Source organism: Argiope bruennichi, chromosome 6, assembly GCF_947563725.1.
Source record: "Argiope bruennichi chromosome 6, qqArgBrue1.1, whole genome shotgun sequence".
In the NCBI taxonomy this organism is placed as follows: Eukaryota; Metazoa; Arthropoda; class Arachnida; order Araneae; family Araneidae; genus Argiope; species Argiope bruennichi.
In genome coordinates this window covers 68695217-68709215 of record NC_079156.1, presented here as the reverse complement: position 1 = coordinate 68709215, position 13999 = coordinate 68695217, and the positions used below count along the sequence as shown (strand labels likewise).

Sequence of the window (13999 nt, the reverse complement as noted above, 5' to 3'; positions counted from 1 at the left end):
AAAAAAGAAATCCGTTTTTGAGTACACCACAGAAACCTAACAGTACAAAAATCAAACAGAAAGAATATCGTTGAAATAATTTACAACCAAACATAATATGGTATATTTTTTATCTGATTATTTACGTACTATTTTTAAATTTATTCGTGGATATTCTTTGAAGTTCTTCATATGTATAGAAGTGCCGATTCTGAGCAAGAATCTAAGTAATAGTCATGAGAGATTTCGACTTTCGGCCCGTGAACTCCTTTATTCATAAAATTTTTCACTTTAATTTTCTGTCATCCATCTTTTACAATTGTGAATACAATTTTGTAGCTGTATAACGTATATGTATGTAAAACATATTTGAGCAGTTGCGGGACCGAATAGAAGACACTTTAGATTTTTTAACTTCGCATCATTCCATCCTGAGAGACATAATTTATGTACATGAATAAGTGGTTAGAAATATGATAGTTTACATCGTGACACAAGAGCAGAAAAGAGCGAAAGAGACTGAAAATTTTCCCTCAGTGATTTTATAATGAGATTTTTATAGGGATTTCTTTGACACGTGTAGATTTAGGATAGGGAAATTTAGGTATCTTCAAAAGAATGCACTTAAGCATTAAGGATTTTTATCCTTTCACTCAGAGCGCAAGAACTTGCTGAATTTGCAGTTTTACAGAGCACTTGTAAGATTAATTAAATAAAAAAAGTAGGAATTGGAACAGGAAATAAGAGACCATTTTAGAATGAAGTTAATATGGTCTAAATTAAGATAAAAATTAGGAAATTAATTAGTATTTAAATTATATTAAGAGATATTATTACATATATTAGGCATTCCTTTAAACTTCTTTAAAAATGAAACAGTAAAACATATAATATTTCATTGCCTTGCAAATGCTTACATTAACAGAATGCTGATTTCCTACAAAATCAACCAGTTACATAATATTTCATGATTGATGCATGCCCTGTTAAGCAAAATATTCCTCGGTCTTTAACTCTTTACCTCCTCATATTGTAAGACATGAGAAATTATCAGATTTTTGCTTGATATAAAATTAGTTCATCCATCCTCGAGTTGCAGCAAGTCTTGTCCAAGGTTCAAGGCACTCCGCTGCACAGCAGAAAGTTCCCACGCTAACTCTTTATCAGTTAACTACTATTGGGTTTGTTTATTTTGATTTCGTCGTAGTTGCGATTACCCGGAAATAAATTGTAATACTAGCATACAGAGTGACGTATAAAATGACCCGGTCCGACATCCGTCACTCATCAAAGCGTACGTTTTCAAAGCGAAAAATCGTATACGTTTGTTTGTTGTGCCATCAACGAAACAATATCAAGGTCATTGTGTTGAGAGGAGTCAGACGCCACTAACAAGCGATACCGAAGTTAAATTTCACAAGATATGTTCTTTTTCATATTTTTACAGTAAAGTTGTCTGCTGTAATCGGTTTGAATCAGTTTATAACGGAAACTGCAGAAGAAAAACGAAGAAATCATTCGTACTTCCTGTTGTAATCTGTTCATTCTTTTTAAAAAATTCGAAACATTTCAAAATTTGCTTGCTCTTACCTATATTTTATTATTTTCTAAAATAGAAAATTATTTTTAATTTATAATTTTTTAAAATTCAAATAGTTCTGACTGTGCAGATCTATGTTCGAAAAGAAAAGAAAAAGTCAGTGAAAAGTTAATTTAGGTTCCAATAAGTTAAGAACAATTCTTTAAATATGCTTTCAGTTCTTTTTCCCCTTGCTTTTCAGGCATTTTTATTTAACTTGTTTTATCTTTCTAAAGTTAGTTTCGTAATTAGTTTTTCTTTCACTTCTTTATAAGTTAAAAATTTAGAAATTTTGTAGAATTATGTGCTTTTGATGACAGTGAACTATTATAACGTTTTCAGTGTTTTAATTAGAATTCAATGATAAGTATAGTTAAATCTCAATTCCAAAGGTATGCTGTCATCTGATAGTGAGTTTCAGAACAATTTTATTTAAATATTTCTATATATCTATAAATTCGAAATTAAAAAGTAGAAAATAATTAGAATAAAAATTGCTCTTTTTAGTTCATTAATAAAAATCAGCTTTTAAAATATTTTTTCATTATATGTATACATAATCGTATTCTTTCGTATCGTATACATAAGAATTCTTTCTTTATTGACTTATACTACATTTTCATGTAGTATAAGTCAATAAAAAGTTTTCTTCAACATAAACTAATAAAGAATGAAAACGTTTTAGGAAACAACTTTTTAAAAAAACAACAACAAAAAAAGGAAGCGAATTTCAAAATATTGTTGTAATGTTCGAAATAAAATTTAATTAAAATTTATGTGTTTTCACCTCTTTCATACTTCATAAACTAAAGCACGAAAGTAATATTCACTATTGTTTTGAATCTGTCAAAGAAATGCAAATCGCAGTGAGAGAGAGGTCAAAGTCAAAAAATCGGTTATCGTGTGGTTTACGTGTTTCACTTGTGACGCTTGCAGAAACTTTGCCAATTCTGTGAGTAAGAGCAACAATTACTCACTCGGTATACATGCACTTCCCTTGTTGTGAAATCAAAAAAAAAAGCGTGAAGAATAATGTCAACGTTTTTATTTCCTCTTAAATGGTATTTCAGAAGTTTATGTTAGGATTCTTCATTATTTTATGGAGTTGAGGGCAACATCCTACCAAAGATTTCTATTTGCTAAAATATCGGTATTTGATATTGATACAATACATGCATTAATATTAAAGCAGTTGTATTTTTGAGCATTTATCTAAGAACAAAGGATTTTATTTTTTTATATTTGTTTAGGCAAGATTTTGCTTCCATTTTTTATTTTTATTTATTTATTTTTTATTGTTGTTGAGGTTAATAATGAAAAATTGTTTTGTTCCTTTTTGATTTAGAAATTGTCGATTTGATTATTGTCCACTTATTTTCAGGAATATTTTGTCAGACTTTTTTTTTCACTAATAAGCAACAATATATTCATAAGTGATATGTTTCTTTTCGCAACTTTTAATCCTAAGCCTTTTCTGAGCTTGAATTTTTGATATTTGCAAATGCTTATATTATCAGAAGCATATTGCTGGCGAATTTTCCATTTATTTATTATTATTATTATTATTTTTTTTTTTTTTGCATGAATAGAAGTCTTTCTAGAAACTGTTCTTCTATGATTTAATTAATTTGCAAATAGTAATAATCAAACACAAAACTTTTTCCTGAGCTTATTAATTTTTTTAATTATTCTAAGTAAATTCTCAAAATCAATGGAAACTTTTACAAATAATCTTCTTTTAATATTGAGTGATCTGTTGTTAGAACACATTTTAAAAGTACATTCGGTTACGTTTACTACCTTTTTTACTTTCTGTTTATGTATTAAATTTAAAAATGGGTGGCATATGATTATTTGAAAAGTATAAAACAATTCTTTAAAGGAGATTTGACAAAACTTCAAAGATTAAATAATTTAATAACATAAGTACTAAATGCATTTTTAAAAAACAAAAGAAAGAATTTATTACAGTTTAAATATAAAAGTTTATATAATATATAGGTTTACATTTTTAAGTTTGAAAAAGAAAGCAGACATGTCTTGAAAAGTTCTTAGTTTTGAAAGACAAAATATCCCAACGATTATATAAAATTTATTTTAATTTTTAATTTTTTTAAAAAAAATCTCCTGTTATTTCGACGTTAAAAGATAGTATAGATTCATTGTCAAATTAAAACCAGACAGAGCTCATTTCCGCTAAAAGTAATTTTCTAATAGCAATGAGATAGGACAGTATTTGGCAGGTATTTATTCCACTATTTAAATTATTCCACTTTTTCTTACTAGGAATAATTTTTTTGTAAATTCTCATTGCTGGAATTTTTTTCGTAACATTCTTTTTAGCTGGAAACAGCGTTAAATCAAAAATCAATAATAAAATATTGTATTAACTTGTGAAAAATTTTTGTGTTCTAAGTACATTTAACCCAGTTTAGTGAATTAAATTTGGGGTTATAGTTAACAGTAGTTTTTAAATTTACTCAGTGTGATTTTAGGACATGAGGTCGAATAGAATATGGGCAACTTACTTGTTTTCTCATATTATATATTTGTAGTTTCTGAATTATTAGTATTTTTTTTATGGAACTATCGATAAAAAATTGCTAATAAATATAAAATATAGTGAATGTAAATGCATGATTGGATTTCACCATTTTTTTTTTTTTTTAATTTTTTCATTTAAAGATCTTTTTCTTTTTTACTTATACAGAAAAAAAGAGAGAAAAAAAACGTTCCAGGATTTTTTTCCTTTAATACTTGAAAATTATCTTGTCATCTATACTTATAATAAAGCTCAATGTGTGTGTGTGTGTGTGTGTGTGTGTTGGCGCTCTACAGGCCAGGTCATTTGACATACAGCTATCAAATTTGGTACATGTATACCTTAGAGGTCGGGAATGTGCACCTGGGGTCCCTTTTTTTGAAATTTTAATTAGAATTTTAATTATTAATTAAAAACTAACTTTCCCGCCAAAAGAATCTTCCATTTTCCCCACCGCCAACTTTTCCGCCAAAAAAATCTTCCATTATCCCCAGCGCCAAACGAGAAAAGCTTCCGTTGTTTTTTTCTCCCAACAGTAATGAGGCTAGGGTTAAAATTTTTCGGCGGATTATTTCAATCGGTTCTGCTTATTTTCTTAATGTTTGATGCATTTAAAATTAAACATTGTTAATGAATCAATTTTTCAGATTCATTCTGAAGTACTTTTGAATTAAAATAAAACAGAATAAAGGAAATTAAAAATTTCTAATCCGCATAGCGTTACCCCAACTGGCGTAGAAAAAAATCACGTATTTGCGTTACGTAACCGGCGAAGAAAATTCACGCATGCGCATTCTGTTCTGATTGTTGCCATGACAACATGTATATGCTTATAGTTTTAAGTACAACGTTTTTTAAGTAGTTTTTTTAAAACCTGTTTTCAACCGTTTATTTTAAACGATTCGTTTTATTTTCTTAGTGTTTGATGCATTTAAATTTAAACATTGTTAATGAATCGATCTGCTCATAATGAATCTAAGAAAATTTTGTTGACCAACTCTTGAGATATTACATAAATTTAAAAAAATATTCTTTAGTGCCCATAAAGTTTAAACGCTGAGTGACTCTATTTTCAGTAATCAGATTATAAAAAAATGCTTTGTTTCAGTAAAAAATATTATTATATTAATTGAAGATAAATTCTTTCCACTTTAATTTAAAGCATAAATTCTACGGGTGCTAACAGGAAATGAGAGAGATACATATTACGTTATGACTGAAGGCCTTTATAATATTATGAATGAATTATATGATAATCAAAATTTGAAGTTTTAAAATATTTTGATGAAGAAGCTATTAAAGTAGAAATTGCATAAAATATTTAATTATTAAAATTTTAACGAACATTAAGATTGGCGAACCGGCTGGTCGCCAAAGGCGGCTAGTAAATAATAAAGAGATAAACCTGCATAACATAAAATTATGGAACTAATTAATCTAAATCAGAGTGAAATTAAAATGAAAAATGAATTTATATTTGGATTATGGAACACAGAACTGTATCGCTGGAATTTTTCCTCTGTATATTTTTTTTATTCCTCTATAATTCAGACGATACTTGCGATAAAAATTCCACTTAACTTATTTATAATTCTCATTTCAAGGATCAAAAACAGTACATGCCTAACATTTTTTTTATCGATCTTTATTAGCATGTATTATCGCTGCTATACAAGCAACAAGCCATCAATACGGCAGATGGTTTCGGAAACTGATGAGTAACCGAAATGCCATCTGCATTTCCTTGTTTGGATTCAAGGCCAAAAAAGCAAAAAAAATTCGAAAAAGGGAACTGAAATAAAATCTATTACATTGTGTAAAGTGCACCAAAAAAAGAAAGAGAGAGAGAGAGAGAAAGAATTTGCTGACTTTCGAAAAAGCCGCTTTACTGTTCTGGCTCATGTTTTGTTGTAAATAATAATTTCTCTGGCGTTTGTATAGTAGCATTTACATTTATTGAATATAGTTCATTTAATATTTAAAAATGTCGCGAATATTCAAAATTAATTTACTTTATATATACAGCGAACCTGAAATGATTCCATTAACGATTTCATGGAAATCGTTATTTTTTATTTATTTTAAATTTTGCATTGATTTGCTCGATGTAATTTAAAAATGAATTCATCTTTAACATAGTTGCATTTTCAAAATTGTGCTGTATTTTAATTTGTACGCTCATGAAGATGGAAAGCTATATAAACCAATTAATAAATGCTTCAGAGAATAGGGCCCTATTAATTTAATAAAAAATTTTAATCTGAGTTAGAAGTAGAACTTTCTAAAACAACAAAAATCGAATGAAATATGTTTCCCCACTATTTCAAAATGTATAGCAATTATCATTTAAATAGTTGAATACATTTTGACTAAATCAAAAATAATTCATTCATTTTGAATTCTTTAGCATTATTTTTCTTTCTTTACACCTATTTGATAAAAGTGAACAAATGATCCTTACAATGAACTGTTGTTTTATATATGTATACATAAATTAAACTTTTGATATCATTCTTTCAACAATATGAGTCTAGAAAAATCAGATCGGTAGTACAATAAAGGTCATTATGTTTTGTTGAATAATCCTAAATATACCAATGTATTTTAAAGTATTTATTTATTTGGACAAAAGTTATTTAAATAATAGACAATTATAGCCTTTCTATGTTTAATATTTAATTTCTCATTAAATTTTCTTTAGTCCAAATACTCATAAATACATGCATTACGCCCGCCTTTCATCTGAGATTCGGTCGTCTGTGCCTCTCTAGATACTATCAACTTAAGTTGCCACTTATTATAAACTAGCCGCCTTTGGCGACCAGCCGGTTCGCCAATCTTAATGCTCGTTAAAATTTTAATAATTAAATATTTTATGTAATTCCTACTTTAATAGCTTCTTCATCAAATATTTTAAAGCTTCAAATTTTGATAGTCATGTAATTCACTCATAATAATATAAAGTCCTTCAGCCATAACATAATATGTATCTCTCTAATTTTCTGTTAGTTCCGGTAGAATTTATGCTTAAAATTAAAATGGAAATGACTAAACTGCAATTAATATAATATTTTTTACTGAAACAAAGCATTTTTTTTTAATAATATGATTACTGATAATAGAGTCACTGAGCGTTTAAACTTTATGGGCACTAAAGAATATCTTTCTTAAGTTATGTAATATCTCAAGAATTTGTCAACAAAATTTTCTCAGATTCATCATGAACAGATCGATTAATTAACAATGTTTCATTTTAAATGCATCAAACTTTAAGAAAATAAAATGAATCGTTTAAAATAATCAGTCGAAAACAGGTTTAAAAAACTACTTTAAAAACGATGTACTTAAAACTATAAGCATATACAAAAAATATATATAACTAACATAAATACAATTTAATTACAAAAGCATGCAACTAACCTAAAAATAATTTAAATAATTGAAAACAGGTTAAAAAAATCTACTTAAAAAACGATGTACTTAAAACTATAAGCATATACAAAAAATATATAACTAACATAAATACAATTTACTTACAAAAGCATGCAACTAACCTAAAAATAATTGAAATCAACCGTTGATAACGGTTGTCATGGCAACAATCAGAATGCACATGCGTGAATTTTCTTCGCCAGCTCCGGTAACGCAAATGCTTGAATTTTTCTACGCCAGTTGGGGTAACGCTATGCAGATTATACATTTTTAATTTCCTTTATTCTGTGTTATTTTAATTCAAAAGTACTTCAGAATGAATCTGAAACATGGATTAATTAACAATGTTTAATTTTAAATGCATAAAACATTAAGAAAATAAACAGAATCGTTTGAAATAATCCGCCGAAAAATGTTAACCCTAGCCTCACTTCTGTTGGGAGAAAAAAAAAATTGAAGTTGGATGTGGGGAAAATGGAAGATTTTTTTGGCGGAAAAGTTGGCGGTGGGGAAAATGGAAGATTTTTTTGGCGGGAAAGTTAGTTTTTAATTAATAATTAAAATTTCAAAAAAAGGGACCCCACGTGCACATTCCCGACCTCTAAGGTATACATGTACCAAATTTGATAGCTGTATGTCAAATGACCTGGCCTGTGGAGCGCCAACACACACATTGAGCTTTATTATAAGTATAGATTACGATTTTTTTTTGTTCGTTTATTGACCGAGAAAAAAGGCAACAGAAGTCTTATAAATTCTTATCATTTGATAGTATGTATTAAATATCATGATCGCTCTTATATTTATGCACTTTCATTTATTAAAATATGAAAAAAAAATTGACTTGTTAAATAATATGTTTCATATTTAGTGTAAGAAGAAAGGAAATTTTAAAATTAATTACTTACTTTAGTTTTATAGATTAAATTATTTAATTCCATAAATTTAATTAAAATAGATTTTTCTAGCATCTATTAAACATTTATTTATTTCATTAAGACATCTATTAACATCTATTTTTGTAAGAATACACAAAATTTGGAATTTAAAAATGAGATTTTTACTATTACTTTTTTACAAAGTGTTAAGGCAAAATAATTTAAAATTACCTAATTTAAGGCTGATTTGCGTGTGAGTGGGCGGAGTGCTTGAACTAATAATTTTTCAACGAGGACATTGTCAACAATGAAAATTGTCGCTTTTTGTGTTACGAATAAAGATAATTTTTTCACTAAATATTATATCTGATGCAACATTTAGCATATATAGAAAGAATAAGTTGATTTTATTACAAAGCAGGATAAAAAAAAATTCTTAAAGCTTTTTATATGATAGAAAATCGAAAATATAATTGGAACTGTACTTTCAAATTTATAATTACATATCGATACTCAGAATAAGAGTAATAATAAATTATAATTCAAATAGGATCAGTAAAAAGAACTCCAAATAAAGTCAACAATCATAACATAATATGTGAGTATATGTTAAAAATTATAATGAACTTATTTTCAATCTAATATACTTAAAATTTAAAAAGTATTGAATATCATGTAACTAGAAAAATAAAAAAAATACAGAAGTGGATATCCAATTTTTCACATTAGATAGGTAGACTAGTAGGCGGGCACCTAGGACCGGGCCGGGAATAGGGTTAATTAAATCAATTATTTTCCTCATTGTTAAATAAATGAATTGGTAAAAATTACTAACTCTATGGATTATAGAATATTAGGGTAATATTATCATTTAATCAAATACAATAGATCGGTTTCAACATATCATTGGAACGTAGATTGATTTTTCAACATTGGAACAAAATCTCGCGATTAAATGTTTGATGAAAATGCGCTTGATTTTGTCGTTTTGGTATACATTGCAGTAAGAAAAATCTATTATAGAAAATTGTACCAAAAAAAAAAAACTTTTTAAACAAAATTATCAAAACATAGGAAAAATTACACTACAAATAGATCGATTTTATGTAATATTTTCGAAAGTTAGCTTTAAAAAAAAGTCGAAATCTGACTTAATTTTTAAATGTAATTCCGATAAAAAAATTTTAATAATACAAATACACATTTGCATTTTTAGAAAAATATGCTAGATTTAGAGGCTACAAACAGTCTGTTCTGTAAGGGGCCAGCCAACACACCCAAGAATACACATTCTCCTTTCTTATTAAGTTGTATATATATTCAAGGGTAAATGCAATTATGTAGAGCTGTTTATGTATTCACAGAGACAGATTATGAAAGTGAATACGCCCGAATTTTCCTCATATATATAATTAAAGGAGAATTCCCTTTTTTTTTTCAGAGGAGAGACACCGTGAATTGGTGCTCACGGACGACACCCTGTGGATGGGAGGTCTATCGGCCGTTTATGAGGAACATCGAGTATTTCATTAAAAGCCCGTAAGTAAATGATACATCTTTTGCACATTAAATACTTATTGAGTTAACAGGTAAATCGTTAAGTATTTTAATATAAGAAATGTGTGGTAGTAAATGTTAAGTATTAAATGCAAGTAATAATTTCTAATTAATTTATGTTTTAATTTTCTAATTACTTGGACTCCGGCTTCATTGCAACTCTAACTTCTGTCAGAATAAAAATGCTGAGTCAACAAATTCCTTTCAAGAACTATGTAAGACCAAAGTATTTTCTCACGCTCTCTCTCTCTCTCCTGCTTTCTGCCTTCCTATTCGGTATGTTGCACCGTGCGTGCCATGGCTTAGTCAAAGATATCTTGACAATATATAAAAATTGGACTGTTTCATTAAATAGTAAGAATAAGAAATATCAGGGAATTCCACGATTGTTTCTTCAAATTGTGTTTTTTGTACATCTTCGATTTTGGAACAGAAAGAAAAATTTCGATTATATTACTCTCTAAAGTTGAAGAGTTTAATAAAAGGCTTTGCAGTTAAAACTTCATTAATGGCTGTATTTTAATGTTGTTACAAAATATATCACAAATTCTATATTTTCAGTATTTGCAATCTTTTTTATTTATTTTAGGTTTAGTTAGATTAATTACACATTTTGAAGTTAGAAGAATTATATTGTGTCATATCATGTAAATTTGAACCATGATCAGTTGACGAGGACATCAACCAATCCACTTTTGTCTTTCCAAATTTGTCACTATACCAGCTCTATTTTTTATTCCAAAGAAAAAAAAATATTTATCACTTACATTCTAAAATTTTTCTTTTTATGGGCAATTATGTTTAAACTGAAAAGAAATCTGTAAATTATAAATACGATTTTGTGAATGCTGCAATTTTTAAATGCATTGTTTATGATATTTTTGTTGTCTCAAGAAATAAAATGTTTTTTTTTCCCTTCGTCGATTCTTCCACATTTCTCTACTATATATAAAAATATGCTTTATTTAAATTAAAGAGAAAATAGAAAATTTCGAAATAAAGAATTTTAAAAGTTAATCCCGGGAGCCAATTTAACTCCGTATCATTCCTTGGAAAGTGTTAGAGTGGCGACTACATTCCTGATTAGATGAGAATTTAAGGAGAGCTTTCAATTTAATTAATTTCTTCTTCAGTAGTATTGTAGAGGCTAGAGAAACCACTTTCAATTTGAAATATCCTAAAGGACCACGATAAAACTAATTCAGTTTTACTTTTAAAAAAATCTTTCAATTCAAATAACTCTTTCAGTAATGACTAAATTTATTTATTTGCTCCAGAGAATAAATATATCGACAGATTATATTATTTTGAATAAAATCTTTTATAACTTCACTTCAAATGTATTTTATTTTTATTTTAATATGCCTTTGAAAAAATATTTAAGAATGTATTTATGTGGTTTAAGTAATTAATAATTTCTTTATTATTAAAATATATTTGAGCCATAAAAATAAATTTTAGTTATGCGAAAAAATAATTTTAGAATAATAATTCTATCAAAAATTTATAAAATTGCAATTAGTTTTATAAAGTTGTAAACAGTTTTGTGAAGAAACAATATTCTTAGAAGTATTATATATGTATATCCCAAGCAAAAAAAAAAAAAAAAAAAAAAAAAAGAACTTTGACTTTAAATAAATGATCTTAAAATTTGTATTTCATATTTCGTTATTCAATAATGTTGTCTGTATTTGTTTTTATCATACAAATACGAATTTGTTAGAAACTTTGAGCTTCGCCAAAACATTTCGTTTAACATCAAAGCATTTTTCGTTTCCGACTTTTCTTATAAATTTGGCTTATTATGTTTTAAAAACAAAATGCATGTATTGTTACATTTTTAAAATACTATTCCATGTAACTTGAAAGTAGACATCAGCTATATTCTCCCATGCTGTGCCAATAAAAAAAAAATTAAGATTTTTAAAAAGAGTTCCAGATTTTTTATAATTATCATTTGATCAATTGTAAAAAAAAAAGGAAAATTTAACCCTAAACAGGTTGTTAAATTTAATATTTTCCTGCAAACTAATATCTTCTGATATTCGTTTATGTATTTTATTTGTGTAAAAATGTCTAATTTATTGACCCAGGTTTGGAGTACATGCAAAACACATTTGGTATTATTAAGAAAATATCTTCTAATTATTGTTTCATTTTTTTGTAAAATTTTCTTCCATAAAATTTCTCTAACATTAAATTGCATAAAATGTATTTAAACAAATTTGCCATGTAATAAATAATTTTTTTTGTACTAAGGATCAAATTTTGGTTATAGTGTAAGTGAAAACGATATTTTATATTTTACAATTGATTGTTATTAGACCTATTAAGTACAAGAGAATATAGTTTAAAGGATCTCTTTCGGGAAGCAAGAAATCATTTCAGTTATAAGTAAAAATAATGTTAACAATGACTTCGGTAAATAATTTCAAAGATCTGAAAAACTATTTATTGTTCTATCGGTAAATAATTTCAAAGATCTGAAAAACTATTTATTGTTCTATCTCAAGGGAATTGGAAAAAAATTTGAGCTCCTATATGAAACCCTGACAAACAGGGTTTTTTTCCTTTCTTTCTTTCGTTTTTCTTAACAACCTGAAAAACTCGAATCAAAGTGAAAACTGAACTGCCGGAAAATAGAGCCAATATTTTATGAAAAGATAGTAGAAACTGGAAAAAAATTAGATTTTGTGTCTGCAAAGCAGCTTTAGTTTATTTGCTTCACGTGATATTGGCTTGACTACAATAACAGAGAGTAGACTTCGGAATCGTTTATTCCAACGTTTTGCTTTTTATAATCTAGTGTAAAAGCGATAAATTTATTGCGGTTAAATGTCTTTCAACTGTTGTAGAAATATAAAATATCAAACATGTATACTCAGATGTTTTCAGTCGCCATCTCATTATCATTGAAAATTATTTAACTTTTATTTCTAAATACAACATAGCCTCGTACGATGTGAGACGTTAATCTACAACATAAGACGTTAATCTAATCAGTTAATCCTTCGATTTTGTTTATAAGTTCAAATAAATTCAAACTTGGAATTTTCAATCTCTTCATGTCTTTTGACGAACAAGACACGTGATATTCGTGTTAACTCCGAAACCCTGATCAGGAGCCCTGCACGTGATACTCACGTTTGGTCAGGGATTAAAACGAAGAACCCGACAAGTGGCATTCATACTTTGTCCGAAATCCTGATAATTAATCAGAATCGTGATATTCATGTTGGGTCTGAGATTATTATCATAAGAAAGTTATGCGATATTTGTGTTTGTTATGAGATTATCACTGCAAAATGATATTCCTATTAAATCCTCGTCAAGTGCTCGAATCCGATTTAAGACAAACATTTCATCTTAATAGAATGGCCAAAGTACGTCCGCATTTCATTAAAAATGTACATTCTTTTACGCTATAGGATGATGTCAAGACTTTGTAGGATGCATAATGAACTGCAATAATTGAATCAGCATGGGGCAATTAATGTATGACTTGATCATAGTCGACTCCATTTTGAAATCGACAGCGTAATTTCCAATCATTTATTATGTCTCGAACCCAAATTTAAGACAATAATTTCCTCTTTTGTCTCAACAGAATCACCAAAGTAAGTGCGCATATCATTAAAATGTGCATTATTTTATGCTAAACGGTGACGTCAAGACTTTATAAGATGAATTATGTATTACAAAAAAATGAATCAACATGAGGCAATTAATGTATTACGTGAGTATGGCTGAATCCATTTTGAAACCGATTGCGCATTCTGCAATCGTTTCTTATGTCTCAAATCCAACCATTTCATCTTATGTCTCAAACGAATTACTAAAGTGCAGAAATCATTAAAATGCGCCTTACTTTACGATGACGTCAAGACTTTGTAGGATGCATAATGAACTGCAATAATTGAATCAGCATGGGGCAATTAATGTATGACTTGATCATAGTCGACTCCATTTTGAAATCGACAGCGTAATTTCCAATCATTTATTATGTCTCGAACCCAAATTTAAGACAATAAT

The 13999-nt window shown here is 27.7% G+C and overlaps 1 protein-coding gene across 1 annotated transcript in view; it reads left to right on the top strand.

The window, feature by feature from the left end:
- LOC129972162 (uncharacterized) overlaps window positions 1-13999 on the top strand; it is a 29204-nt gene that overhangs the window by 14140 nt on the left and 1065 nt on the right. The window contains exon 2 of the mRNA XM_056086182.1: window positions 9852-9949. Coding sequence (XP_055942157.1) covers window positions 9852-9949 — 98 coding nt within the window. The remainder of the gene's footprint in view (window positions 1-9851; window positions 9950-13999) is intronic.